The sequence below is a fragment of the Suillus subalutaceus genome, assembly GCF_016647625.1.
Source record: "Suillus subalutaceus strain FC151 chromosome Unknown DFJ58scaffold_183, whole genome shotgun sequence".
NCBI classification, from domain to species: Eukaryota; Fungi; Basidiomycota; class Agaricomycetes; order Boletales; family Suillaceae; genus Suillus; species Suillus subalutaceus.
In genome coordinates, this window is record NW_024540432.1 from 60,458 (window position 1) to 86,354 (window position 25,897).

Here is a 25,897-nt window from a genome sequence, read left to right on the forward strand (position 1 = left end):
CGAACCAGAACATCAGCCTTTTTAAATTTGGTATGCCTTCTAGCAAGTGATGCAAACAGAATCTCCAGTCCACGATTCGAGCGCTGAGCTCCAACGAGCCGCCGGGGGATTGCACTTTGCCTCTTATTTCACTTATTTTCCTCCTTCAACTTAATTTCATGTTGCCCACTCAGTTCCGCATCCGAAGCATAAGTGAAAAAGTTGTAATTAGCGAACTTTCACGCCTCGTGTAAGTCGTGTTGTAAATAAAGTTACATTGGGCCAAAGAGGTAAACTCGTGATTTCCTGATGCTAAGAACTGATATTTCACTGATGTAGTGCTCCTACCAGTCTTGCGTATCAAACACTATTTGATTCATTTCCGACGTTTAGATGGGCCATTAGAGGTGTCCGATTCGAATGCGCTGTTGCTATTGATCAGAAACTCATCCAAAGTTCGCTTTGTGGATGTGCCAACGGCGGCATTAGACCTCAGAGAGGGGGAGGGTGGCCGAAGCTTCCGTTATTGAGTACCGGGAATTGGGACCGATGGCTGACAACCGTTCATTGTGCGTTGAAGTTCAGGCTGAGGACGAGAGAGAATTAAAAGAGGTTTTCACAAAATAAAAAAGAAAGTCAAACCTGAAGTGCAAGTTTCTGCCCCTCGGATAAAATATCAAGACAAGACCGCAGTCCATTCAAACACCACTGCCGTTCCAGCCAGGAAAGGAGGTGACGATTCCAGAAAACTCGAAATATACGATTGAGAACGTCGTCCCATGGATGTGGAGCACGCGACAGGTGAATAACCCAGTTTTGAGATGCATACTTGAGAGCGTGGGGAAATGATTGACTTTTTTCCTGTGCTTCGTTTGCAAAAGTTATAAAGAGATTCATAGCACGGATGATCTCCATGTCAGGAACTTCTGGCGATGCAGAGGTGAAGTGATCCTGGGGTATCAACGCCAGGAACATCGGAAAAATCAAGAAGTCCGGTAGGGTTTTGAGCTCCTGGACTACTTTGAAGGTTGGCAGTAACGCTGAGTCTGGGACAATAATATAGTTGCTGATTGTTTCCAACGTACTTGAGAATTCTTCCATAGTCGCCCATACGGACCCCGCAGGAGTGGATTGCCACGCTTGGCCATGGGGCGTCTGGAGCCACTCTCGTCCTTCCTCAGTCTGCAGCCACTGTCGTCCTTCTTCAGTCTGCAGCTGCCACTGTCGTCCTTCATCGGTCTGTAGCTGCCACTGTTGCCCTTCATCGGTCTGGAGCCAGTCTCGTCCTCTCCAGGTCTGGAGCCAGTCTTGTCCTCTCCAGGTCTGGAGCCACTCTCGTCCTTCCTCATTCTGCAGCCACTCTCGTCCTTCCTCATTCTGCAGCCACCCTTGTCCTCCCTCGGTCTGCATCCACTCTCGTCCTTCCTTAGTCCGCAGCCACTCTCGTCCTTCCTCGGTCTGCAGCTGCCACTCTCGTCCATCATCGGTCTGCAGCCACTCTCGTCCTTCATCGGTCTGCAGCCACTCTCGTCCTCCCTCGGTCTGCAGCCACTCTTGTCCTTCCTCCATATACAGCCATAATATTCCGTCCTTGGTCTGCAGCCATTGTCGTCCTCCCCAGGTCTGCAGCCACTCTCGTCCTTCCTCAGTCTGCAGCCACTCTTGTCCTCCCCAGCCCTGCAGCCACTCTCGTCCTTCCTCGGTCTGCAGCCACTCTCGTCCTCCCCGGGTCTGCAGCCACTCTCGTCCTTCCTTGGTATACAACCAGTCTAGTCCTCCATCGGTCTGCAGCCAGCGTCGTCCTCCCTCGGTCTGCAGCCAGTCTTGTCCTCTCCAGGTCTGGAGCCACTCTCGTCCTCCATGGGTCTGCAGCCAGTGTCGTCCTCCCCAGGTCTGCAGCCACTCTAGTCCTCCCCAGGTCTGCAGCCACTCTAGTCCTTCCTTAGTCTGCAGCCACTCTCGTCCTTCCTCGGTCTGCAGCTGCCACTCTCGTCCATCATCGGTCTGCAGCCAGTCTCGTCCTTCATCGGTCTGCAGCCAGTCTCGTCCTCCCTCGGTCTGCAGCCACTCTTGTCCTTCCTCCATATGCAGCCATAATATTCCGTCCTTGGTCTGCAGCCATTGTCGTCCTTCCCAGGTCTGCAGCCACTCTCGTCCTTCCTCAGTCTGCAGCCACTCTTGTCCTCCCCAGGCCTGCAGCCAGTGTCGTCCTTCCTCGGTCTGCAGCCATTGTCGTCCTCCCTGGGTCTGCAGCCACTCTCGTGTTCCATGGGTCTGGAGCCAGCGTCGTCCTCCCCAGGTCTGCAGCCACTCTCGTCCTTCCTCAGTCTGCAGCCAGTCTCGTGTTCCATGGGTCTGCAGCCAGTGTCGTCCTCCCTGGGTCTGCAGCCAGTGTCGTGCTCCCTGGGTCTGCAGCCAGTCTCGTGTTCCATGGGTCTGGAGCCAGTGTCGTCCTCCCTGGGTCTCCAGCCAGTCTCGTGCTCCATGGGTCTGCAGCCACTTTCGTCCTCCCTGGGTCTGCAGCCAGTCTCGTGTTCCATGGGTCTCCAGCCAGTGTCGTCCTCCCTGGGTCTCCAGCCAGTCTCGTGCTCCAAGGGTCTCCAGCCAGTCTTGTGCTCCATGGGTCTCTAGCCACTCTCGTGCTCCATGGGTCTCCAGCCACTCTCGTCCTCCCTGGCTCTGCAGCCACTGTCCTCCTCCCCAGATCCGCAGCCATTCTCGTCCTCCCTCGGTCTTCAGCCACTGTCGGCCTTCCTCGGTCTCCAGCCACTCTAGTCCTCCACAGGTCTGCAGCCACTCTTGTCCTTTCACAGTCTGCAGCCAGTCTCGTGCCCCCTGGGTCTGCAGCCAGTCTCGTCCTCCACAGGTCTGCAGCCAGTCCCCCCCATTCGGAGTCTGCAGCCAGGAACACCCGTCCACGGTTCCCAGCCAATATTGTAAATCTGAAGTACGATATCCCCGAAGCCATAGCATACAGACGAGAACTGACATTGGCTTTGGTGGCCGAACAAGGAAGGATAGCGAAGATTTTAATCCATGGGGGTCCTCAGGTTGCATAGCTTGGCTTTGTTTCTTCAGTTCTAAGAGCGCATCCAAAAGGGCCGTGCTTTCTGGAATATTTTGCGTCATCAAGCGAAAAGAGGATTCAGCAAGTAGGGATTGGGGTGATCGCATATTGTCTTTGCATACTTGAGGGAGCCTGCAGTTTGAGGGGTCGGAAACATAGTCGCGAATGGACGAGTGATAGATGTTCACGGGGTGAGTGCTGTCTGTAGGGATATCCATGACAGACCGTAGCTGTAGCAGTGTTCTCTGCACATCCCTGCCCAAACCAGGGCCAAGAAGTGACGAGATTTGCGAGATGGGAAGAGGGTCAACGAGCGCGGCGACGATGGACAAGTGCATGTAAGCCCGCTTGGGGTCAGCACACGTGGAGAGGATACAATCGTATAACTTATACACCTCCGTCCCTGGTAGTAGCTCGCTCGTTAGCTTGAGCATCAAATGTAACCGATCGCGGGGATCATCGTCTTCATCGTCGATGATGAATTTCATCATCGTAGACGCCACAATGAAACGTCTGCCCGCTCGGCTCGCCAGCTTCGCAAGATCATCTTTCGATGGGTGAGGAAAATCAGTATGGCGACTTGCCAACTCTGCGAAGGAATACTGCAAGAAAGTATAGATGTCTTTGTCAACATCGGCGCCGTCGAGCGAGATGATGGTAGCAACGCCCTCCCCAGAAGTTTTCACGGGTATTTCGCACAACAACGGGCGCACCTCTTCATTCTGAAAGGCTTTAGATATATGGGTTTCCGAGCGACTTGTGAGCAGAATGTGGGTCACGGGAAGATTAGGGTCACGAAGAGCCTGCGCGAGGGAAAGGATGAGATCGGTAACTTGTTCGGATGTGCATTCGTCAAGGGCATCGACAACAAACGTCAGAGGCTGACGCCCATGCAATCTGAGTTGAAGTTTCCGGAGGGGTTGGAGAAAGAGAGCCTCCATTTGGTCGCAGAGAGGCGCGTCTGAGTCTAGTAGAGCAGGATTGTTGCGGATCGCTCTGTTCACATCCTCCCGGATGCTTGGAAAATTAGTGGCAAGCTGGTAGGCAAGCGTTGCAAAGAAATATCCAGCTGTGCAACGTTTAATGTGCTTGCGTGAGAAAAAGAATGTTCCCGCTAGCCGCATTTCGACATTCGTCTCCTCTGTCACTTTCAGGCCTTTCATCCTCTCAGCTACGGTGAACGCGACGGCAGACTTCCCAACGCCTGCAGTGCCATGCAGCCAGATAAGTTGATTTTTCTTTCGGTCGTCCAGGAATCCGTGGATGTATTTGAGGAGATCCACCCGGGTCCCTTGCAAACATTTTGGATGGGGCAGACGTTCAGGGGAGTTATACTGAGCACCCTTGACAGCGGCCTCGGACAGCCTAGCCCAAGTTTCTTTAGACGATGGAAGAACTGTCAAAAGGTCAGAAAGCGAGAGAGGAACAAGAGTGAGAAAAACCGACATCGTTCCTCACTCATTCACGGAGGTTATGATAAACGTGATGAAATGGATAAATTGAGAGTATTAGCTGGGTGCGGTATAAAATCATCTGGGCGATGTTTATTTCGAGGGACGACGTACGAAGATTTGAATCAAAGTGTGGATTTGTTGAAAGTCGAAGTTAAGTTGTCTTGAAGGGGCCCGAAGCGCAATGGAGATGGGATGGGATGAATGGATGTTTCAATATATGGAAAGCTTGCTGGATGGTGGTGGATGATATAGTTCAAGGACAAGTGCTGGGCGCTTGTCCGGTTGCATGAGGCCACGAGGTTGCTGTGCATATGCACGCTGTATGAGCATTGTGTATTCGAAACTGAGGCAATTCAATACAACTCGAGTCGATTCGTTCACACCTCGACAAGCATCGAATTAGGAACAAACTGCCAAATGAAATTTTGCTAAATTTGGCCTGTGACTTGGTGCAACCTCACATCTCTAGCATTTCAATTTTTACGTATTTTCACAAGTTGGACTGCAGTACTCAGGCTGCTTTAGCGCCGGAGGACAGGCACCTACAATGCTGTACAATACAAATGTTGAGCAATCCGCAAGCGTGGTTAGGCGACGGGTGTCTAGGCCATCGTATAAATTCGTGCATCGTACTGTGAGTTTAGTATTATATTCACAAAACTTAACCAGTGGAACAGTTCTGCAGCTTCTGCTATCCCTTCGGCATCTGAGCGCTTGAGCAACAGCCATCATCACTCTCAGGCTAGTATTACAAGACTCGGAGTATGAGCCGACGTCACAACGTCGCTCTCTCGTCCCTTTTTGCCATAAGTGACAAATAAAGTAAAAAGAGCAACCGGTAGTTTTCCTGATGTGGCTGCGCTCGCACTTCTCTACTCTCCCGTCGATCTTATCTCGGATCCTTCGGCCTCTGGCACTGATCCATCGGAGTCCAACCAGATCGGTTCTTCTTGCCACAGGCTGTCGATACCTTCGCATCGGGCAAACAGGTGTGGCAATTTTTTTTATTGCTGTCTTCGAGTTCTCATGCATTCGCAGTACGTCACTGACGCGGATGCTCCTAACAATAATTATGGCCGGATACGTGATAAGGTCTCCGATCTTCCTTTGCGTTGTTTCAACGCGCACATACCAAGACCGGGGGCATGATGAGCTCAGGGGCCACTAACGCTGCTGCCTCGAATAATCCGATTTTCCGTACGTTTTCCTACATTGCGATGTTGATTATTGTCGCTTGTTGTATTCTTATCCATGGATGCGGGTCACTGATATGCTGCTACTCCTCTTTGATGGCATCTTGATTCAGCGGTCTATCGACGACGTCGTCTGTAATTGTGTGATCAGATCTTCTGGATTGAATGTTAATATTATTCTTGAACAAGCTTCCAGACGTCCGGCCTTAGGGCGATTCACAAGGTTTTATAATGCCGTCGGCCGAACCCTTGCAGATACGTCTGTTTCTTTAACTTCGCCGTGCCACCCCTCTCTGACTCTCAGCCGTAGCTATGTTCGTTCTTCCATGTTCGAGGGCTCGTCCTCAGGGTGCTAAATTTCTGAAATACGTAGCAGCTTGACCTCATGGATGGTTCTATGCACAGGAATGTGGGAAATGGAAAAAGCATCTCATGGATTCTTTCCACAGAGAAACTTTGGCTATGGCTGTGTGCCGATAAACAAGGATAAGTAATAATGATTAGCAATGCGCAGCTGTCCTCACATTCAAGAATTAATCGCTCTTCCTCCCCAAGCCAGCTCCTTGGTAACACGAAAATCTCATCTCAACCTGCAGTGCTAATGAACTGACGATGAACTTCAGCAGGCAAAGTGACCGCCCATCTTCAAAATTGCCATCAACTTTAGGCTTATCACGCACTAGGAAGCTCGGCGCTATTCCTTCGAACGCATTCACATAATTCGAAACTCGTCCTTAGTTACTTGCCATTGTCACAGTCGATGATGCATGCCGTGGTTTCAACATCGATACAGCCCGCTGCTGCAGCAAACAATATAATTCTCAATCCGATAATGACCCTGGAAGGGCATGACAAGTATATTCGGTCGATATCCTACTTTCCTGACGGCCGACGAATGATGAGCGGTTCTTGGGACAAGACTGCTTGGCAATGGGATCTAAAGGCAGGTAAGGAGATTGAGGAAGCACGCAACGTTTGTGAACGGGGAATATGGGTGGTAGCGGTATCCAGGGATGGACGATGGGCTATCACAGGGGGCGGAGGTCTCGGCCATGGGGAGCTCAAAGTCATTGAGGTTGAGACGGGTATCGTAAAACAATTCGAAGGTCACTCAAGAGGGATCAGCTGCATAGATATCTCCGCGGACAGCAAGTTCCTGGCGAGCGGATCATGGGATCGCACAACGCGGATATGGAGCTTGCGCACTGGCGAACTCGTGGCTGGTCCATTCGAGAGCATTGATTGGGTGGGCGGGGTTCGTTTTTCATCAGACTCAAAGAAGCTCGCAGTGAAGTCAGAGGCAGGGAAGTGCCTTGAGGTGTGGGATGTCCACACAGAGACTTTGGACGTTAGAGTTGGGGAATTTGGTGAAATACCCTTCACTTCTGCGCCAGTGTTTTGGACACGCGGAAACAAAACCATCGTAGCCGCATTCACCTTCACGTTCGACGACGCGACAACGATCTATGAGTTTGACGCGTTGACACTGGAGACTGTTGGAGCCCCCTTTGAAGCGCATACCAAAATTGTTCGTGGTCTAGCACTTTCATTTGATAATACTTTCCTCGCCAGTGCTGCGGACGATAACACCATCAAGGTCTGGGCCTTCGAATCCCGCCAACTCCTCGCATCCTTCAACGCTCAGACTCCCGTGACCCTCATCCTTTCGCCCGACTCCAGTCAACTAGCTTACACGACAGGTCGCAAGATCTATATTTGTAACACTCCAATCGACATCCTAGCCAGCGTCGGGTGTGGGCTTGAAGCACGAGACGGTGTACGCATTCACCCCATATATTGGAATCTTTGCGCTAACATTTCCTTACAGACCAGTTCAGACAAAAATTCAAGGCTCAATCGCCTGCTGAATGTTCGCATTTCATGATTTTGTTTTTCGTTTACACAACTCATACAATCGCCATTATTTCAGTCTCACACAACCCGTCGTCCTCCTGCAGTCCGCCGACACCAAGCTACATCGCCAGTCATATCGTTCAACAGGCCGCACAAACCTCCGCCTGAAATACGTCCAGAGCAGCCCGTTTTGCTACGTTACCTCCGCAAAATCGTTCGCTTGTCTTCTCACTCAATCGCTGTTCCTCCTGTTTGGAAAGATCAGACTCATGATCCACTAGATGTACGTCTCTTTATCTTGAATAATTCACTGTTAGCTCAACGATCTTGCGCCAGTTCTCCGCCGTGTCTCCCCTACCCTCTAACCATGTTCTCTTGGGGCAGGCTATAACTCACTTTGATGATGTCAGTCTTAACTTTTGATGAACACGCGATCCATTATTGACTACGCGTCCAGGTCGAAGCAATTTCTACGCTCGACCGCTCTGTGTATGGTGGCTCACAGTACCCCACACGGCACTCCTGCACCGACCACCCCCTCAAACGTGACCCATTCCATAGGCAGTCGCACCAAGCACAACCTAAGGAGGAAAGTTTGCGCTGCTCGAACGGAGCCATACAATTCCTGCAGCAGCACCTTTCCTTCCGTAAGTCAGCACCCGACCACGAGCCACTGGTCGCTGAAGTCGCAGCTGGCCGCAAGTTTACTGTAATGTGGATCTTCTTACCTCTCCTTCCTTGTTTGCTGATCGGTGCCCTATAGCGAATTGTTGCTGCGAAGTTCCCGGAATACATCAAAGTGGACGACACCCGAAGTCCATTGAGACAGCAGCTTGCCATGTCGCAGGACATGGCACACGACCACTCATCGTCCGAGTCCTCGGACGTTGATTCGCTCCCGGACGTGCATTGGTGCAAGGCGTTCTTTTGCTACTATTCGTGCTGGTCTCATGGCAGACTGAGGATGCCTCCGCGATGGCGCTTGGAGAGGGTGGACCCACACCAGGATGGCACGACGAGAGCCGGTCGTGGTGGGACTCACTGTCACAGCTAGTCTAATGGTGTTCGTCGAATGTCCTTTTGAATTCAGGAGACAGAAAAATGTCTTTGTAGATCTCAGAGTGCCACAGCATTCAAAGATGACTCGGATGCTCGTGGTGGTTTGATCTTTCGCTTCCAACGATTCGAGTGAGGTACAAGGAACTCCAACACTAACATTGTGAGTGCAAGCCTTGCCTCGGTTGAATCGTTTTCACGACGCAATTCGCGGTCCTTGTCTCTCTTGTTGAGCTTGCTCTGGCATCTCCCGATCAACTTCAGCTCCTCCTACCACACCTGAGAACCGTAGAGCTACAGGTGCCAAGCCCTTGAGTAAGGCGTTGAAAGCAAAGATTGCCTAGACGCAGACAATGTACACCAAGATACTGTCTGTGGTTATCCTCTGACTGACTGAGGAGTTTTCCGCGTTGAGTTCAGCCTCGACTTCGCACCATAGGGCACAGCACCATGCCAGATCAATGTTGAGCTGAAGCCAGGCGCGCCAAACGTGGGAACTTGGTTACTACTAGTAGTAGTGGTCACGAATCGAAGAAGGCGCCCATCATCTTTTCCCGAGAACATGAAGTGGACAAATGCGCATACATACCGTCAACAGCGCGGGCTTTTGTGATCATAGTAAAGTAATTCTAACAGACTGATTAGCAATGCGGGATTAGCTCTCAAACGCAGGAATCTTGGTGGTAGCTGTGAACTGAGCGAGAAGCGAATTTGATGGATAGAAGCTAGCCTAGCCTGAGTACGTACTGTACTTCTACGTAGGCTCTATGCAGTACTGCCATGCAGCAGGGACGCGTTAGGAGACATTATGCAGGGACGACAGCTGTGCTCAGGTCCAAGCCTTTTTCGCTGTAACCTTGCCATGGTAACATCAAACTCTCAGATCCAAACTTCCAACACGGATGAACTGACGATTCATTCTAGAAGGCAACACACTCTCGAGCGACTCGGAGTCGAGCATCATCAAAGTCGTACATCAAGCCGACAGCACACGAGGAAAGCGTCCCGCCATTGCTCCGTTAAACGTATCCAAAGACACGTTCCCCGAACTCGCCTCCTTTCGAATACGTAGACCATCGCTTCTGCATCAATGCAACCCGCAGCTGCAGCAACCGGTATGACTCTGACACCGGTATTGACCTTGGAGGGTCACGAAGAGCATGTCCGATCCATATCTTACTTTCCAGACTGCAAGCGAATGATCAGCGGATCAATGGACAGGACTGCTCGAAGATGGGATCTGCAGGAGGGTAAAGAGATTAAGGAGGTGCGGGACGTTTGCGAGCAAGGAGTGTATTCCGTGGTGGTATCAAAGGATGGTCGATGGGTTATTACTGCTGGTGGACTTCTCAATCACACTGATCCTGGGGAGATCAAAGCCTATGAGGTTGAAACGGGGAACATGAAAACATTTCGAGGTCACGCACGGATGGTCACCTGCATCAACTGCTCCACGGACAGTACCCTACTGGCAAGCGGGTCGTGGGATGGTACAGCGCGGGTATGGAGCTTGGATACCGGCAAACTCGTGGCTGGGCCATTCGAGAGCAAGGATTGGCCGGGCGCAGTTTTATTATCGCCAGACTCGAAGAAACTTGCAGTCAAGTCAGAGGCTGGGAAGTGCATCGAGATCTGGGATGTCCAATCACAGACACTGGATGTGAGAGTAGGGGGATTCAAATTTGTTGGCGTACCCTTCACATATACACCACTTTTCTGGACGAACAAAAACAAAAACATCCTGGCCGCATTCAGTTTTACGGATAACAACGTCGCTAGTACAATCTATGAGTTCGACGCAACAACGCTGCAAACTTCTGGAGCTCCTTTCGAAGGGCACACCAAGATTGTCACCGGATTAGCACTTTCATTCAATTGTGCTGTCCTTGCCAGTGCTTCCGATGACAACACCATCAAGCTCTGGGCATTCGAATCCCGCCAGCTCCTCACCTCCTTGACCGTCCAAAACCCTTTCTGCCTTGTCTTTTCACCTGACTCACGCCAGCTAGCATACACTACCCACATCTCCAATGACAATAAGATCTTTATATGCAACACTCCACGCAATATCCTTGATCTACTGAAGGTATCTCATTTTTCTTTTCATTATACCACTCATCCATCGTCATCATTGCAGTCTGATGCAACTCGTCGTTCGGCTGCGACGCGCCGGAACCCACCAACATTGCCCGTCATAGCCAAGCCCCAAAGATCTTTGCCTGCAGTAGACCTACGGCAACACATTTTCCTTCACATCCGCAAACTCCTTCACTTGGGTCTTCCCGTTCGGAATGATCAGCATCGTGATCCTCTGGACGTGGGTTTCACCATCCTGTTCAACTTTACAGTCAACTCAGTCGTGCTGCAGTTCCCTGCTACGTTGCCTCTACCCCAAAAAATATCTCCCTTGGGGCATTCAGATGTAGATCCTCACGAGAACGTGAGCCACTGCTCATGCAATGATTTTTTCGACTCACCTTTTTAGTCTCGAGCTACACCAGCATTGCCCACCACCCGATCCACTTTCACCGCTCCCACTATCTTCACAACACGCCCAAATCACTTTCGTGCAGGCCATGCTCTGCCACCCTTCGCTGACGTTCCTTACGCCCAGGGTAAAGAGGTGTGTTCATTTTTTTTACCATTGAACTCGAAGTCTTATGGATTGGTTGCAGCGCAACGCCGCAGCAGGTGCTCCCAAAAAAGATGACGATATAGTACCCGATGAATATTTTGACCCTCCTTCTCCACACCCCAATTCACAAGAACCAACTGCAGCAGTACAATTCGACACCGGAGAGCATGGAAGCGACCGGTCGTGTTTCTGCTTCTAGGTAGTTTTGTTGATATCCTTTGCGCATAATAATTTATGATTGCCTTTCTTTCGTTATTTATGAATGTGGACATGTTGTATGTTTGCATTTCTTATCATATTCAACAGTCCAGAACATCGACGAGACACGTCCAACATCATTGGTAAATTGCCGACGACTCACCAAGATATCAATATTCAAAACTCGGAGAATGATTCCGTATACAACCAGCCTTCCTTCCTTCGCATGTTCCTCAAGCAAACGTCTGGTCCAGCGACTACACATGAGATGAGCTCAAGACGAGATAGCATATGATGAAATTGCAGGAAAAGACGTTAAGCCTAAGAGTAAACGTCTTCGCGCTGTCCCTCGAACCAGAACGTCAGCCTTTTAAAATTTGGTATGCCTTCTAGCAAGTGATGCAAACAGAATCCCCAGTCCACGATTTGAGCTCCCACGAGCCGCCGTGTGCATGTCGGCGTTTGAAACGCACGGTATGAACTTGGCGACCAGGCATAAGGCCGTTTGAAAAAAGCTATGGCGGACAATAGCGATTTGCCGATTTGCAGTGCCTTATTTGGAAGTCCGATCGTCCATACAGCAGAGACTTCCGTTAGATGTACATAATATTAAGTACTGGCAGCTCCTCGCGCAGAATGGACATCTGTGGCACTAGCAGCAACTTCGGCAATAGCTGTGAGCCCGTGAGTGAAAAGCAAGGAAAAGGAAAGTTGAATTACTACGAATGGACGAGATGCACAGCTAGCACTGCCATGCAGAAACGTGTTGGGATATGATATGCAAGGAGGACTGTTGTATTCGCATTCAAGAATTCCTTGCACTTCATCTTTGCAACCCTCTCTGTAAGCTTATGTGAACTGCCAGCGCGGGTGAACTGACCATCGGTTCAGCAGGGAAAAGGCTGTCATCATCAAAATCAACATATATCGCGTCAATGCACGAGGACAGCTCACCTTTGAACGCATCCAAAAAACATCTTAGCTACTGAACTGCGGCCTCATTCGCGGAGACACAACCATGGTTTCTACATGGGCGGAGCTGTTCCATAAAGAAATGATCCTGGCACCGGTAGAGACATCGGACGAACACTACCAGCCTGAAAATTTTACATCCATAGCCTACTTTCCCGACGGCAAGCGAATATTCAGTGGATCTTCGGACAAGATTGCTCGGCGATGGGACTTGCAGTCGGGCAAGGAGATTGAGGAAGCGCGGGATGTTTGCAAGGAGGAAATATGGGTAGTGGCGGTATCAAGGGATGGTCGATGGGTTGTCACTGGTGGTGGAGCTTACAAACGTCCGGAACTGAGAGCCTGCGAAGTTGAGACGGGAGTCGTGAAAAGATTCGAAGGCCAAAGCTCATGGGGGATCACCAGCGCTGATATCTCTGCCAACAGTACGCTGCTTGCGGGTGGGTCAGACTCGACAGCGCGGATATGGAACTTGGAAACCGGTAAACTCATGGCTGGTCCATTCAAGACCGTTGATCGCGTGGGTGCAGTTCGATTTTCCCCAGACTCGAAGAAGCTCGCAGTCAAGTCAAGCGTGGGGAAGTGCCTTGAGGTCTGGGATATCCAATCACAGAAATTGGATGTGAGGATAGGGCAATCTAGTGAAGAAGGATCTACAGACGCTCCAGTGTTCTGGACAAACAAGAACAAAAACATCTTAACTGCGTTCACCTTCGATGTGGATGACCAAGCCAGCACAATCTATGAATTCGACGCATCGACGCTGGAGACTATCGGAACTCCCTTAGAGAACACTTTTGCTGTCAGCAGCCTAGCACTTTTATTTGACGGCGCCCTCATTGTCAGTGCTCACACTGACTCAACCATAAAGCTTTGGGCCTTCGAGTCCCGTCAGCTCCTTGCCTCCTACGGCGTCAGCGGCACCGTTGTCCACACCCTTATGCCCTCACCCGACTCACTTCAATTGGCCTACACGACCTACGGTGATCCTGATATCTATATATTCAACGTTACCCCCGCTCTGCTTTCCATACAGTCCACCCTCCGCAAAGTATGTATTCACCCGCATGAAACCATCTTCTCTAGACTAACCTTCTCTCGAAGACCGATGCCAATTTACTTAACGTATGTATCCCAGTATTATTGTCACCATTGTACCGATTCACATGAATCATTGCAGTCTGACGCAACCCGTCGTCCCGCTGTCGTGCGCAGAACCCCAGCGAAACGGCCTGTCATATCTTTCCCCCCCAGGCCTCAAATCCATTCGCCTTCAATAGATCATCAACAACCCATTTTCCTTCGTCATGTCCGCAAACTCTTTCACTTTTCCTCTCGTACGAATTCAGTTCCTCCTGTACAGCCTCGCGATCCATGGGATGTTCGTCTCTTTATCTCGTCTCATTTAGAGTTGACTAGAACGCTTCCCACAGTTCCCTGCTACATTGCCCTTGCCTCCCAACCGCTCGGCCTCGCCGCAGGTCGCAAATCAGTTTGATCATGTTGGTGTTCAGTTTTAGTAAACTCACAATGCATGACTGAGTCCATATCCAGTTCGAAATAAGCTCTCCGCCCCGCCGCTCGAACAGAATCACACAGTTCTTGCGTCAGGGCCTTCCCTTCCGTAGGTCCGGACCCCAACCCGAACCACCTGTCGTTGAAGTTGCACCCGGGCGGAAATTCACTGTAATACAAATATTATTATCTCTCGTTGCCTTGTTGTTGATGTGTGTCCTACAGCGTCTTGCTGCTGCCAAATTCCCAGAATACAGGAAAGTTGATGATACCCGGCACCCCTCTAGACAGCAGACTACCACACCGCAGAATGACCCCACGCCTGATTCATCTGACATTGATTCTCTACCAGATGTTCATTGGATCAAGGCTCTCGTCTGCTATTACTCGTGCTGGTCTCATGGCAGATTGAGGAAGCCTCCTCGATGGCGCTTGGAACGTGTGGATGTACCCCGCCAGGATGCTGCGACGAGTGGCAGCTGTAATGCGGGTCACAGTCGCAGTTAGCTCAAGGTGCCCTCCTCCGAGTTCATTAGATTCCCTGCAACTGATCATGTCAAGCTTCTATAGTGAATACCAATGCGGACAGTGTCGACGGGAAAGTGGGAAAGAGAGTGTGCTTGAGTACGGTTGAGATGATGGTATGAGGAAATGTGCTCTCCGTGCAATGTTCAAAACCACTCCTACTACAATGAAAAGCCTGCAACAAAAAAGGTTGATTGCTTCGAATACTAAAGTACATCAAGGCCGTCCAGGGTCATGAACTATTTCATCCATATCCTATTTCCCGGACGGCAAGCAGATAATCAGTGGATCTGGAGACAAGACCACTCAAAGATGGGACCTGCAGGCGCCGGGTAAGGATATTAAGAAGGCATGGAATGTTTGTGAGCAGGAACTTAGGTAGGTGCTGTGGCGGTATCAAGGGATGGTCGATGAATCATCACGGGTGGTGGAAATTACTTCATCGGGGAGCTGAAAGACTATTAGGTTGAGACGGGGATCGTGAAAAAATTTCAAGGACACTCGCAGTGCATCACCGGCATCGATATCTCTGCGGACAGCACGCTCATCACGAGTAGGTCAGACGATGCTGGGCCAGCGCAGATATGGGACTTGGGTACTAGCAAACTCGTGGCAGGTCCCTTTTAAAGTAGTATCAAGTTCAATGTGGGCACAGTTCGATTCTCGACGGACTCAAAGAAGCTCATGGTGAAATCAAACGCGGGTACATGCCTGGACCTAGGAGTGGGAGATGTCCGATCACAGAAATCAGATGTGATTTTGACTAGTATCTCAAGTCGCCGATCCCCAACGTCCCAGCTCGAACTTCCAAAGCTTCATTGATGTTTTTCATCTCTTTCTCCGTCAACACAATGGTATTACCTGAGTCACATCTGTGGCAAGCATAGCCGGTTTTGATACTGGACCCAAGAGTGTACGCACGTATGTAGTCCGAGCGCTCCTTCTGCGGCAGGTTCCACATATTGTCGGTAGAGACATACAGGGAGATGTGCTTGTGATCTTTAAGAATGATTGTGGACTTATGGTGTGTCGCGCTGTATCGCACAAAGGCTTCAGCTTCAGTGTCATTTTCATGCCGTCAAGTAGGGATAACTCACGTTACAATGAGATACCTGGCGGGTTTAGTAGACTCATAAACAGACTCATTGTCCCAGGCGCGAACGAACTGTTCCAAGATACAGAGTTCTGGGATAAACTTGTCCCGTTTGATTCCATGCGGATATATCACCGTTTGTCCACCTGGGAGGAGTGCCGAGACCCGTTGTGCTTTAGAGGGGCACAGGAATGACACCATTGCTCTGTAAGCGAGAACGGTATTGAGTTAGAGTATATCGGCGCCTAGGTACGAAGTGATGATTGATCGATGAAAAGCGGGACTGACAATTGATAATCATTGATGCTGTTTGGGAATAAGGAAGGTGCGAGTGCGAGGGAAGTTTTAAATTTGATTGGTCCCCGACGTCGATCAGCCAAAATGCCCAAATCGGGCAAAGGTCGGCAAAATCCGGAGTATCAAATACCGTAATACGCATTTGACGGTTCCAATATACACGCCACAAACAACAACAAAACATTTCAGCCACATTATCTCGAACTTGCAAGTTGAAGGTCACGGATGACTACACCGACACGATCTATGAGTTCGACCCGTCGACACTGGAAACGGATAGTGATCCCTTCTCAACGGGCACAACGTAGATGGCCAAATATCCATGTTCATGTTCATGTCCATATCCTGTTTTAGAGGGTCATTTCACGCAAACGACATGGCAAGATGATCGACAGCTGAGAACGAAAGAAGTACATTCTGTTGCCGCTGATGTGCAACCAGATGTATTTCTTTCGTATCTAGCTAGCTAATCATTTTGTTCTTTTCTTTGCAGGGAAACTTAGTCAATTGGCAAACCCTATCATAGGAAGATAACACACCAGTTGAGCGTTCCATTCGTCCCTGTATTGATATAGAGTCTGCAGCCATTCCTGCACGACAGGTTCGAGAAGTGTCATACATCTCCTAATGCTATTAGGCGTGTTCGTCAATAATCGACTCCAATGACCGTGCCGAGATCTATATATGCAACACTCCATCCGTTGGGCCTGCGCGAGGAGCATAGCCCACCCTCTTCAAAGTATGTGTTCATCTGCACTCACATATATTCTGGGTAATAGTAACATTCTCTCGAAAACTGACCCAACCCTTGAGCATTTACTTCAGTTATGCAGTCCGTGTTCTAATTCACACGAACCATTTGCAGTCTGACGCAGCCCATCGTCGCTGTGACCGAGCGAAATTGCCTGCCTTCTCTTTGCCCCATAGGTCGCCAAGACCTCCACCCACAACAGGTTCGCGACAACCTATGATCCTTCGCCGTCTTTTTCGCTTCTCTTCTCGCACACCGTATGATCAGCCTCGCGATCCATTGGATGTATGTCTCATTATCTCGTTTCTTTCACAATTAACTCGACGTTTTTTCACACTTCCCTACCACGTCGCCCCTGCCTCCCAACCGTGCTCTCTTAACGCAGGCCACAGATCACTCTAATAACGTCAGTCTTCACTTTGAATCTACTTGCAATGCACGTCTGAGACCATATCTAGTTTGAAATAAGTTCATATTCCCGCCACTCTGACGGAGTCACGCAGTTCCCGCAGCAAGGCCTTTCTTTCTGTATGTTTGGACCCCGCCACGAGCCGTTGAAGTCACAGCCGGGCGGAAATCCACTTATTGTTGCTATTTGGCTTACGTGTATCCCACAGCGTCTTGCTGCTGTCAAATTACCTGAATATAGGAAAGTCGATGATACCCGACACCGTGACCCCTGTAGACAGCAGACTGCCGGCCCGCAGGACGACCCCTCATCTGATTCGCTCCCAGACGTGCATTGGTTCAAGGCGTTCTTCTGTTATTACTCGTGCTGGTCTCATGGCAGACTGAGGATGCCTCTTCGATGGCACTTGAAGCGTGTTGACTCACCTCGCTAGTATTGCACACCTAGTACGGGTTATAATTGCAGTTTGAATTTCCTACAATTGATTGTTTCACACCGTTACACGGATTCTGATGGTGCTCGACGTCTTGTAGGTATCATTTTTTTCTGTGTATCGTCTGGAGTTATAGAACAATGATGGCGCACGGCAATTTTCTCGCAATGGTTTGCCTCTAGCTAAGGGCTACTCAGTGACTATGGAATTCATTGTTTGCAAGTTTTCTATCTCTTCTGCCAATTTCCTTTTTTCGCGCCTGACTTGCTTCTGGCAAGATATGCAGGTGGAGCTGCTCTTGTGATAGCTTCCTGGCCCTGGCGTGATTCTCGGGGGACAGGCACTTTATTGATGGATCAAAGAGCGTCATAGACTCATAGCAACAATTCGCAGGATCATCAATTCAAAGGTTGTGAAATCGTCCCAGTAGCTAATTAAGTATGGAGAATGATAAAGAATGAAAAAGGCAAGGAAAAGTGGATTATATCGAACATCGAGGTGCTCAATAAGCTGCATATCTTAGCTGACTCGTCGGAGGGAATTTGAGGGGTCAAAGATAAGCAGATACACTCCGATCACCCCGGAAGGTGCATAAGCTGTCTCCGGGATTATCATCGTCGATGCGTGATTAGATTAGTAAGGTAGGTCAGGCATAGAGGGATCAGTCACTTCTTACGAGCTTTCGCTGTCGACGAAACGCTGGTGAGACGAGGAACGTTAGCAAAATGTATGAACTTGAATTGAGGGGGAAACACTGGACAGCATGTCGATTAATGGATCATACGAAACCTCCCCGGGGCCGTGGAAAACGGAAAGGAAAATGTTGTAAGTTCTAATATCCAATGTCCAACTTCGGGCCTAGGTGTGCGTAATGAACCTACATAGGCAGAACGTTCCTGTGTAACGCAGGAGCCTTGGCCACAAGTTCCTGCACGTGATCCGAAGAACAAGGCAGCAGGGGCGCCTTAACTTAAGGGCCCATATCATACAAGGTCCCGGCCGCAGCACTGCCAGAGCAGGGACGACCTGCCAAGCGCAATGTGCATTGACACACCGGCGGTTTGGGGATTTTGCCTTGGGCAATATTTTAATCGAAATGAGAATAAATAATTAGCCATTCGCACTTTGAATTTTACTACTGGGATAACGGCAAATTGCGACTGAGGGCAAAATGCGAATGCAATACAACCCATTTTGACCAATATTTTCAGTCCGGTCTAGTATTTAAAGTTTTCCGCCGGGAAAATGACAATGCAGATATTAAACTTTGCAATCCAATTTTGTCTGAAGGAAAATACAAAATTTGAGGCGCATAAAATGGTCGGTAAAATATTATATAATGACTGACATTATATTCCCGTTGCAAGTATAAATTTTCACAATGGTAAAATTTGATTGCGAAAACAAGAAATTTTATAAATAGTAAAATGACCTGCGCATCCGGCGGGCATTCATCGCGCGCTCATAAGGAATCCATCGGGCATTGATCAGGCAGTACAACTCGGGCATTTTGGCAATTCAGAACACGCGAGAACGAAATGCTTATTTTGTGCAGTAATGGCAAGGAGTAAATACAGGCTTCCAAAGGTACTATACTAAATGTCATTGGTTGAAGGAGGCAAGATTTTCTAGATCAAGATTACTGAGGGTCTCAGCGTTACCCTCTGAATCCCTCCTACATTTCTTGCTAGCGGGTGTGAGCTGTCCCATCACGTCCTGCGAGGCGCACAGTGACTTCGTATACATACGACGTCCGTTGGGTTTGTCAATCGGATGCAGTTTTCGCAGTACAGCAGCATCCTTATCAGGCCAGCCGGGTGATTCAAGGTGTTTGTTGTAGATATCGATGACGGCCTCGTGTGATTGCAGTTTCTTCATCCCCATCTCCTTCTGGTAGGCAACCGACTCCAACAGGACTTTTTTTGCAGCATCTATAATCCTCCGCTGTACAGCCGTGGGCGCAGGCCCAGCTTCGTCGTCAAAACATCCGTCCAACGAGAGCCGCAATTGTACAAGCATCTCCTGTGCCTCAGGGGAGACCACGAAGTATCGATGCGAAAAGAACTGCGCGAGTTCAAGAACGACATTGTCGAGCGGTTTGCAGTCGACGAATATATCCCGCGGAAGATCAGTTCTTGCGATGAGCCAATTCGATTTCGCGGATCCTCCGGACCCCAGTAGCGGATCAGCATCGAAAACCTGCAATATAAACTGTGTCCGATCGACGGAACTCATGTAGCTCTCCTTGAACATCAAGGCCGTCCACAGAATGACATAGAGACTGGACTCTAGGTCATCCTCGACACCATGGACGGCGTCGATGTTTTTGACGAGGTGAGCGGACATAAACTGCCAGGTTCCCTAAGAATCAGCGAAATCAGTGCAATATGAGTTTGAGCGTGAGATGAACATACCGTACGGGTCGTCTGTCGAGGACCCTGAATAATAAGTAGCTTTGCTAAGTCCCAATCGATAAGGAACCCCTTCCCTCGGTAGATGACGATATTCCCGACGCTCAGATCTCGGTGTAATATTTTTGCATTTTCAAATGCATCGTGATGGGCTGGATAGTAGGGACATCAGATAATATGCGAGGCTTCAAGGTCAAAAATACATACCAACCAATGTGTCACGAACAGACTGAACAAGTTGACGAGAGCTCTCGAAGTCAGTTAACTTGTCACCCACGATATTGAGAACCAGGCGGTGAAGAGTGTGAGGAGTGACAGCTTGGTTAGGGCACGCCCATTTGGCGTTCCTAAACTTGACGGTCTGGGTGTTTTGCTGGGGGACAGGGTGGATTTCATTGTGGAATGCGATACATGTCGCGACATTGCGAACTTTCTTTAACTTTAATAGTCTGTAAGTTTCGCCTTCCGGGAGAACATCCTTGATCGACACGCGCCAAGAGTCCTTGAACATCACAACTGTCTTGTTGAGGATGTCAAACGCAGGGCACGTGCGAGTCCAACGGCCAACAAGCGGATAACCTTTTGCAACAGGTTGGGGAATAATGAGCGTCAACCAGCCAGAGTTTTCGTCAGCTGGATCCCGAGGGACCGCAACTTTGAACATGCGTATGGTAGGGGCAAGTTTTAACGCTGTCCTTGCGAGGGTAGCTTCTTCGTCGCTAGCTAGCGTTACGGAAGTATCGACACCACGCAGTGCAGGCGATGCTCGTGCGAAACAATAAAAGAAATCGGCCAAGTGAGGTTCGTGCTGGTAATCGAAGGCGTTCGTGACGATAGCTCCCTCCCTATCCCATCTGATGAGACGAGCACGGTTACGAATGACGAGGACGGAGAATAAATGGGTACAATATTGAGCACCGAGCTGAGCGGCAGCATAGCTCGTTATTTGACCGAGTGTATCAAATGCCTTGTCAGTCTGAGAAACAATAGGATTATCGACTCCAGGATTTTTGCTGAATGCGTCGAGAGCATCATTCCACTTGAATTCGATGTGTACTTCGGCTTTGGTGATATCACAGCCGTCAGATGTTCCATCGGCATATACGCATACGTCCGGCATGACATTGAATGTAAATGATGCGCAGTTCTTCGTATCTGCATGTTTCGAAGTGTTCACAAACGATAATTGAGGGGCGAATTCTTGCATGCCGTTAATCTGCACTTAAGACTGTCAAAAATCTCAATATTATAAGTGCGAGGTGACTTACGAATGGTTGGTAAACGTCCTGCTCTCTTTGAATTGATTGCAAGTTGAACACATCGGATTCTGAGGCCGAAGCGAAGCGCGAAGTGAAGTCCGAGATGTCATTATCTCCAGGGTTCGGTAGGAATTTGTCGATGAAGTCCTTTACCGGCATCGGGCCAATGATATAATCCTGCATCTCCTTTCCCATGGAGTTAAGCGTATTGACTCAACATCGTGACAGGGTCGTGAAGGGTAGTAATGTGGAACTTTCCCATTTGATGGGAGTGTCAGTGATAGCCAGTGACGAGGCAAGCGCAGCAGGCTGTTCTAGTATTGGTGCTGCAGCAGGGCTTATGATCCCTGTAGAGCTATCAGGGTGGACTACAGTAGCAACAGTCCCGTCAGAGCCGCCTATGTCGCGACTAAGGATCATGATATTGAATAATATAAGTATGTATGGTCAAGTGTATGTACTGGTATATGGGTATATGGTAATGGCAAAAAACCGGACCGCTTTCACAAGTGCGCGCCTACAGTAATGGTATAGTAACAGGAAAAAGGGTTACAAATACAACAAGACGAGGTTTATATAGAGAACGGAAATGGAACTCAGTCCGGATTTTCCCGGAGCGTGTATGACGTAGAGTGTATGACGTTCATCTAGTAAGGTGCATGGTAAGACGTGACTGTTCTACAAGACAAATTTGATCAAACCGCATATTGACAACGGTTGAAGGAGAAATTGCAATATCAGCTGTGTTCTTCTTGAGGTGACACTTAGCTACATTGCAAACAGAACCGCGATAAATGCCATCTAGAACAATACATTGTTGGTTCTTTTTGCGTGGGGGGGCTGGGCTAAGATCTGTAGCAGGTATATGATAGTGCTGGATTGCAGCACCTGCACCATTCGATGAGCAGAATACCGCAACACAACCCTCGGGGGCTGGTCCGTTAAGGCCGAGGAAGGGGTCAGGACAAGCTGTTGACACGAATCGATTGTGTAGCCTGCCTCGCATGAAAGAGGGCGAGACTTTCAACATTGTGTGATAGGTTGTGAATGTGTAGGAAAATTCCTTGTTCATCAGCCAAGCTAGCAGGGCTAGAATGAAATAAGTGGGAATGCTGTGACGATTTGTTGAAGAACTCACTCTCTTTCGGTTTCTCTCCTCCATCGGTGCCATCCAGCACGTCGTTGATATTGACACTCCAGGGGTCGGGCACAGCAGCCTGTGAGGGACTGAGGCTAGAAGGGTTGCCTGCCGTGACAATATCCTCAGAGCTGCTGGTCCAGGTGGTCCACGCGGATGATGCCTTGTCTATGGTGGAAGCTGACGAGCTGGAATGGATCTTTTTAGGAGGAGGGGTGACACTTCGAGGTGGTGGGGCCAAGTACGATTTTCTGCGTATCTCGCAGAAAGATAACATCTCGGTTCCTTCGAGCATGATGCCGTTCAACCTCATTCCATACCTGAATACACTTAGAATTAATTCGCACATATATGTACGTGTTGCTTACCTAGTAACAACATCCTTGAGTTGAATCGTGGTGCGCTGCTGCCCATGGATGGCAACGGTGCAAGTCTCAGATGAGAAACTGTACAGCGTGGCTCGGTAGCCCTTGCGGTCACCGCCAATAATGAAAACTTCTTGCCCGATGTCTTTTTTGAAGGAATCTAAGCTGGCATGTTGTAATTTGATCACGAATCCGATGGGCACATCGACCTGTCAGAAATCATAGTTAGACATGCACCAGGCGAATCATTAAAATTACTAACTAGTGAGTGATCAATCTCAGAGAGTAGGGTTAAGTGAGCGTTTATAAAGTCAACCCTTCGAACGACGCCTTTTGTCGTATACTCTGGACCACGGGCGACTCTCACAACATCTCCAGGCCTGACATCATAACCTCTGTCTTGCGTAAACTGCAGAGTTTGGAGGTTGGGGATTCGCTGAGCAGCTACAATGGGAACTGGAATAATCAGCGATCCATCCTGGAACCACAAATAGTTCCCTCCTTTGGAGAGCCAGCGCACGACGCCAGATTTCCCCATGTGCTCCCCAACAAGCACATTTACGGAGTCACCAATTTGAATGGCGTCAATATCAGGGGGGGGCTTGAAAAATTGCTGAGTTGGCAGCCGTGCTTGCAGGGTGTGACTAAGCGGGCGACGATCTAGGTAGTATTTGGAAACTTCTAACTGTGCGTTGTGTCAGACAGTATTTTTTTGAGAATGATGAGACATTTACCTCTTCCTTCGAGGCGTGCTGACAAAGGCGAAATGTATCATCCGTCATCTGAATAATGTGCCCTTCCACGCCCAAGTATGGACCTGCTATCACTTGAACTGTATCGCCAACCCGAAAAACGCGATCTATGTCATCTAATCGGATGTCGACTTCCTTTCGGCGACCACTCAAGGTCAACTCCAAGGTAGCTGAATTAGCAGGATGATCTGTCGAGATGACTTGACCGGTCTCTGAACTGAGGTCTCCTCTGACAATTCTAACCCAGTCGCCTGTGCGCAAGAACTGCATAGAGAACATAACCACAGTTTTCTTGAGGAAGGGTTGGCCCCACCCAGATTGTAGGTGGAGCTGAATGTCATCGGCATGAGGACAAACGACAAGTTCTAGGCGATCACAGTGAACAGTCTTGAGTAGGAGGCCCATGTAATATTTCTCTCCCTTGTATGTCCATCCTATGACTTCCTCACCGCGATTGATGTTGGAGACCGCGTCCCCATTCGGAAGGTGAGATCGGTTGAGTAGTGAGCGAGATCCCCGAGGCATGGGATAGGGAAACTCTCGTGGGGGAACCAAGACTGCGACCATATCGTTCGGTAAGTTTGAATCGAAGACTTGGGCTATGTCGCCCTTGTACTTGTCGTGCTTGAATCTCACCCACACTGGGTTGGGGAGTTTTCTACAGGACTGCTCGACCACTTGACGTTCCTCATCCGATACAATGACATATTTTTTTACGGCGAGGTAAAGTGAGAAAGGAAGGGCATCGGCGATGGTCTTAGAACTGTCCGCCACCACGTAAATCTGACCTGCTAGCCAAGCCGACACTGTGACGCGGAAGTTCTTCTTCCGAAGGTGTTGAGCAATGAAGTCTGTGACATTTCCTGTGATTGATGAGTGATGAATGATAAATTACGTCTTTAGAATGACTTATGGTGGACATGAACTAAATACATCCTCCCATCTTTCGATAGAGCCGAAGTAATCAAGTCAGATATTGGGGGAAGAGGCCGGTGATCTTGAGATGCGTTACACCGTGTATCTTCTATTCTATTGGCGAGACCATCGATAACCGCAGCGAACCTAGTGGCCGATGAGGATCTTGGCAAGCATGTAACACTCCGCGATTTGGAGCGACTCTCGTCGGCGCTATCCTCCTCCTCCTCCTCCTCCTCCTCCTCCTCCTCATTATCTTCTCCTGCGTACAAATCGAGATAGGGATTTTTTGACTGCAAATGTTATGTGAATATAGATAATGATAACGATATCAGAACATTTCACTTACTTTGGCTGGTCTGCGCGTAGGTCGAACGCGCGCCTGGGACAATTGCCTGTCCGTGACAGGATGATCTTTGGGCGCACAAGAGGCCAGAGATATGTGCTTCGCCTTTATGGCGCGAAGGTTTTCTAAGGCGATATTGTCGTCACCGTCGCCGGAGAATAACGCATCTCGGGCTTCCTTCCATTCGTCTTCAGCATATCGATCTCCCAGGTACGATAGAAAAACTTCCTCCATCTTAGGATATGTCATGTCAGTAGTGAGGAAGTCCTCCATAATTCTCCAGGCATGTTCATCGTTCAGAGGTGCTGTCTGACTCCCTGCGATACGCGTGAACAACAATATCGACAACACCTTATCATTACTTACCTTCATCGGTTCTCATGCGCTTTGCGGAAGGCGTGTCATCATCTGATGCAGCGCGTTTGGACATCGCTCTGTACTAGCTCTACATAATTAATTTAGCAGCATTACACAACGAACTTGACAAATTACACACCGTGTTCAATGAGTATGTGCCTACGAAAAGTCTACACTATGTAACGTTCGAAGTTTTGCTATGTCGTGCCTGTTATGTCGTGTCGAGGTAGTGGTAACGGAAAGAAAACCATCAAGGCGCAAGATCAGTATTTGTAGTGAACGACTAATTGTGGACTAGCTTATGTGTGGACTGTGAATACTATTATTTGCAGAATTGTGGATTTGAAACATGGAACAATGATTAGTGGACCCATGATAGCCCGGTTTTTGTTTCTGACTCTGGGCCAAGTACTGAGTGGTCCAAGTCCTGCTCGCCCGCTAACTAATAACTTACAGGGGTGCATTTGAGGCAGAATATAATGAAATAAGTAATAAGGCTCTAGTACTAGTCCATCGCCTGCTACGTATATGTACTATTCATGCTCATTGTAATTATGAGTGGGTGGTCGGAAAAGGATTTCATTTTGGCGAACGCCCACTGTAATATAGAGAATGACTATTGCAATTCAAACCCAGCTATTATGTAAACATACACATTGTGTCGTTGTGTCGGGCGCATCGGGAATTCTCCGGCGGAGTTTATAATTATGTAGTCGTTCACTATGTATAATGGCTGCCTTGTCAGCAATTAACGCCTTTCTGAACTGTTCGATTTGAATCACCCTACATCTATTGTACTGTATAGCGTCCTGTATAGCGTACTGTATCGAATTGAGTGCATTGTATGTCGTATTGACTTGATGTCATAATGTCTCAGACTTTAATCACCAACCGTTTGAGGAAGGTCAAGTATTGGCGCTTGC

The 25,897-nt window shown here is 49.1% G+C and overlaps 4 protein-coding genes across 4 annotated transcripts; 2 read left to right on the plus strand and 2 right to left on the minus strand.

Annotated features, from left to right (window-relative positions):
• The first annotated feature begins 7,615 nt into the window (after positions 1 to 7,615).
• Positions 7,616 to 8,791, plus strand: DFJ58DRAFT_158786 (uncharacterized protein). Its single transcript, XM_041378949.1, has 5 exons — positions 7,616 to 7,830; positions 7,884 to 7,952; positions 8,005 to 8,194; positions 8,251 to 8,256; positions 8,311 to 8,791. Exons 2-5 carry the CDS (start codon positions 7,948 to 7,950, stop codon positions 8,599 to 8,601), a joined length of 492 nt encoding a protein of 163 aa, XP_041237348.1. The 5' UTR covers positions 7,616 to 7,830; positions 7,884 to 7,947; the 3' UTR covers positions 8,602 to 8,791.
• Positions 8,792 to 9,693: 902 nt separating this feature from the next.
• DFJ58DRAFT_749641 (WD40-repeat-containing domain protein) lies at positions 9,694 to 11,043 on the plus strand (the record flags this gene model as incomplete). Its single annotated transcript, XM_041387676.1, has 1 exon — positions 9,694 to 11,043. A coding segment is annotated over one exon (1,350 nt), but the record flags the coding sequence as incomplete, so codon positions are not given.
• Positions 11,044 to 19,033: 7,990 nt separating this feature from the next.
• Positions 19,034 to 21,296, minus strand: DFJ58DRAFT_734651 (uncharacterized protein; the record flags this gene model as incomplete). The annotated part of the gene is made up of 4 exons (XM_041386522.1): positions 19,034 to 19,792; positions 19,846 to 19,994; positions 20,050 to 21,058; positions 21,111 to 21,296. 4 exons carry the CDS (start codon positions 21,294 to 21,296, stop codon positions 19,034 to 19,036), a joined length of 2,103 nt encoding a protein of 700 aa, XP_041237350.1.
• A 448-nt stretch (positions 21,297 to 21,744) lies between these two features.
• Positions 21,745 to 25,047, minus strand: DFJ58DRAFT_864069 (uncharacterized protein; the record flags this gene model as incomplete). The annotated part of the gene is made up of 8 exons (XM_041394118.1): positions 21,745 to 22,190; positions 22,240 to 22,559; positions 22,608 to 22,813; positions 22,867 to 23,289; positions 23,339 to 24,219; positions 24,456 to 24,564; positions 24,621 to 24,934; positions 24,984 to 25,047. 8 exons carry the CDS (start codon positions 25,045 to 25,047, stop codon positions 21,745 to 21,747), a joined length of 2,763 nt encoding a protein of 920 aa, XP_041237351.1.
• Between the last annotated feature and the right edge of the window lie 850 nt (positions 25,048 to 25,897).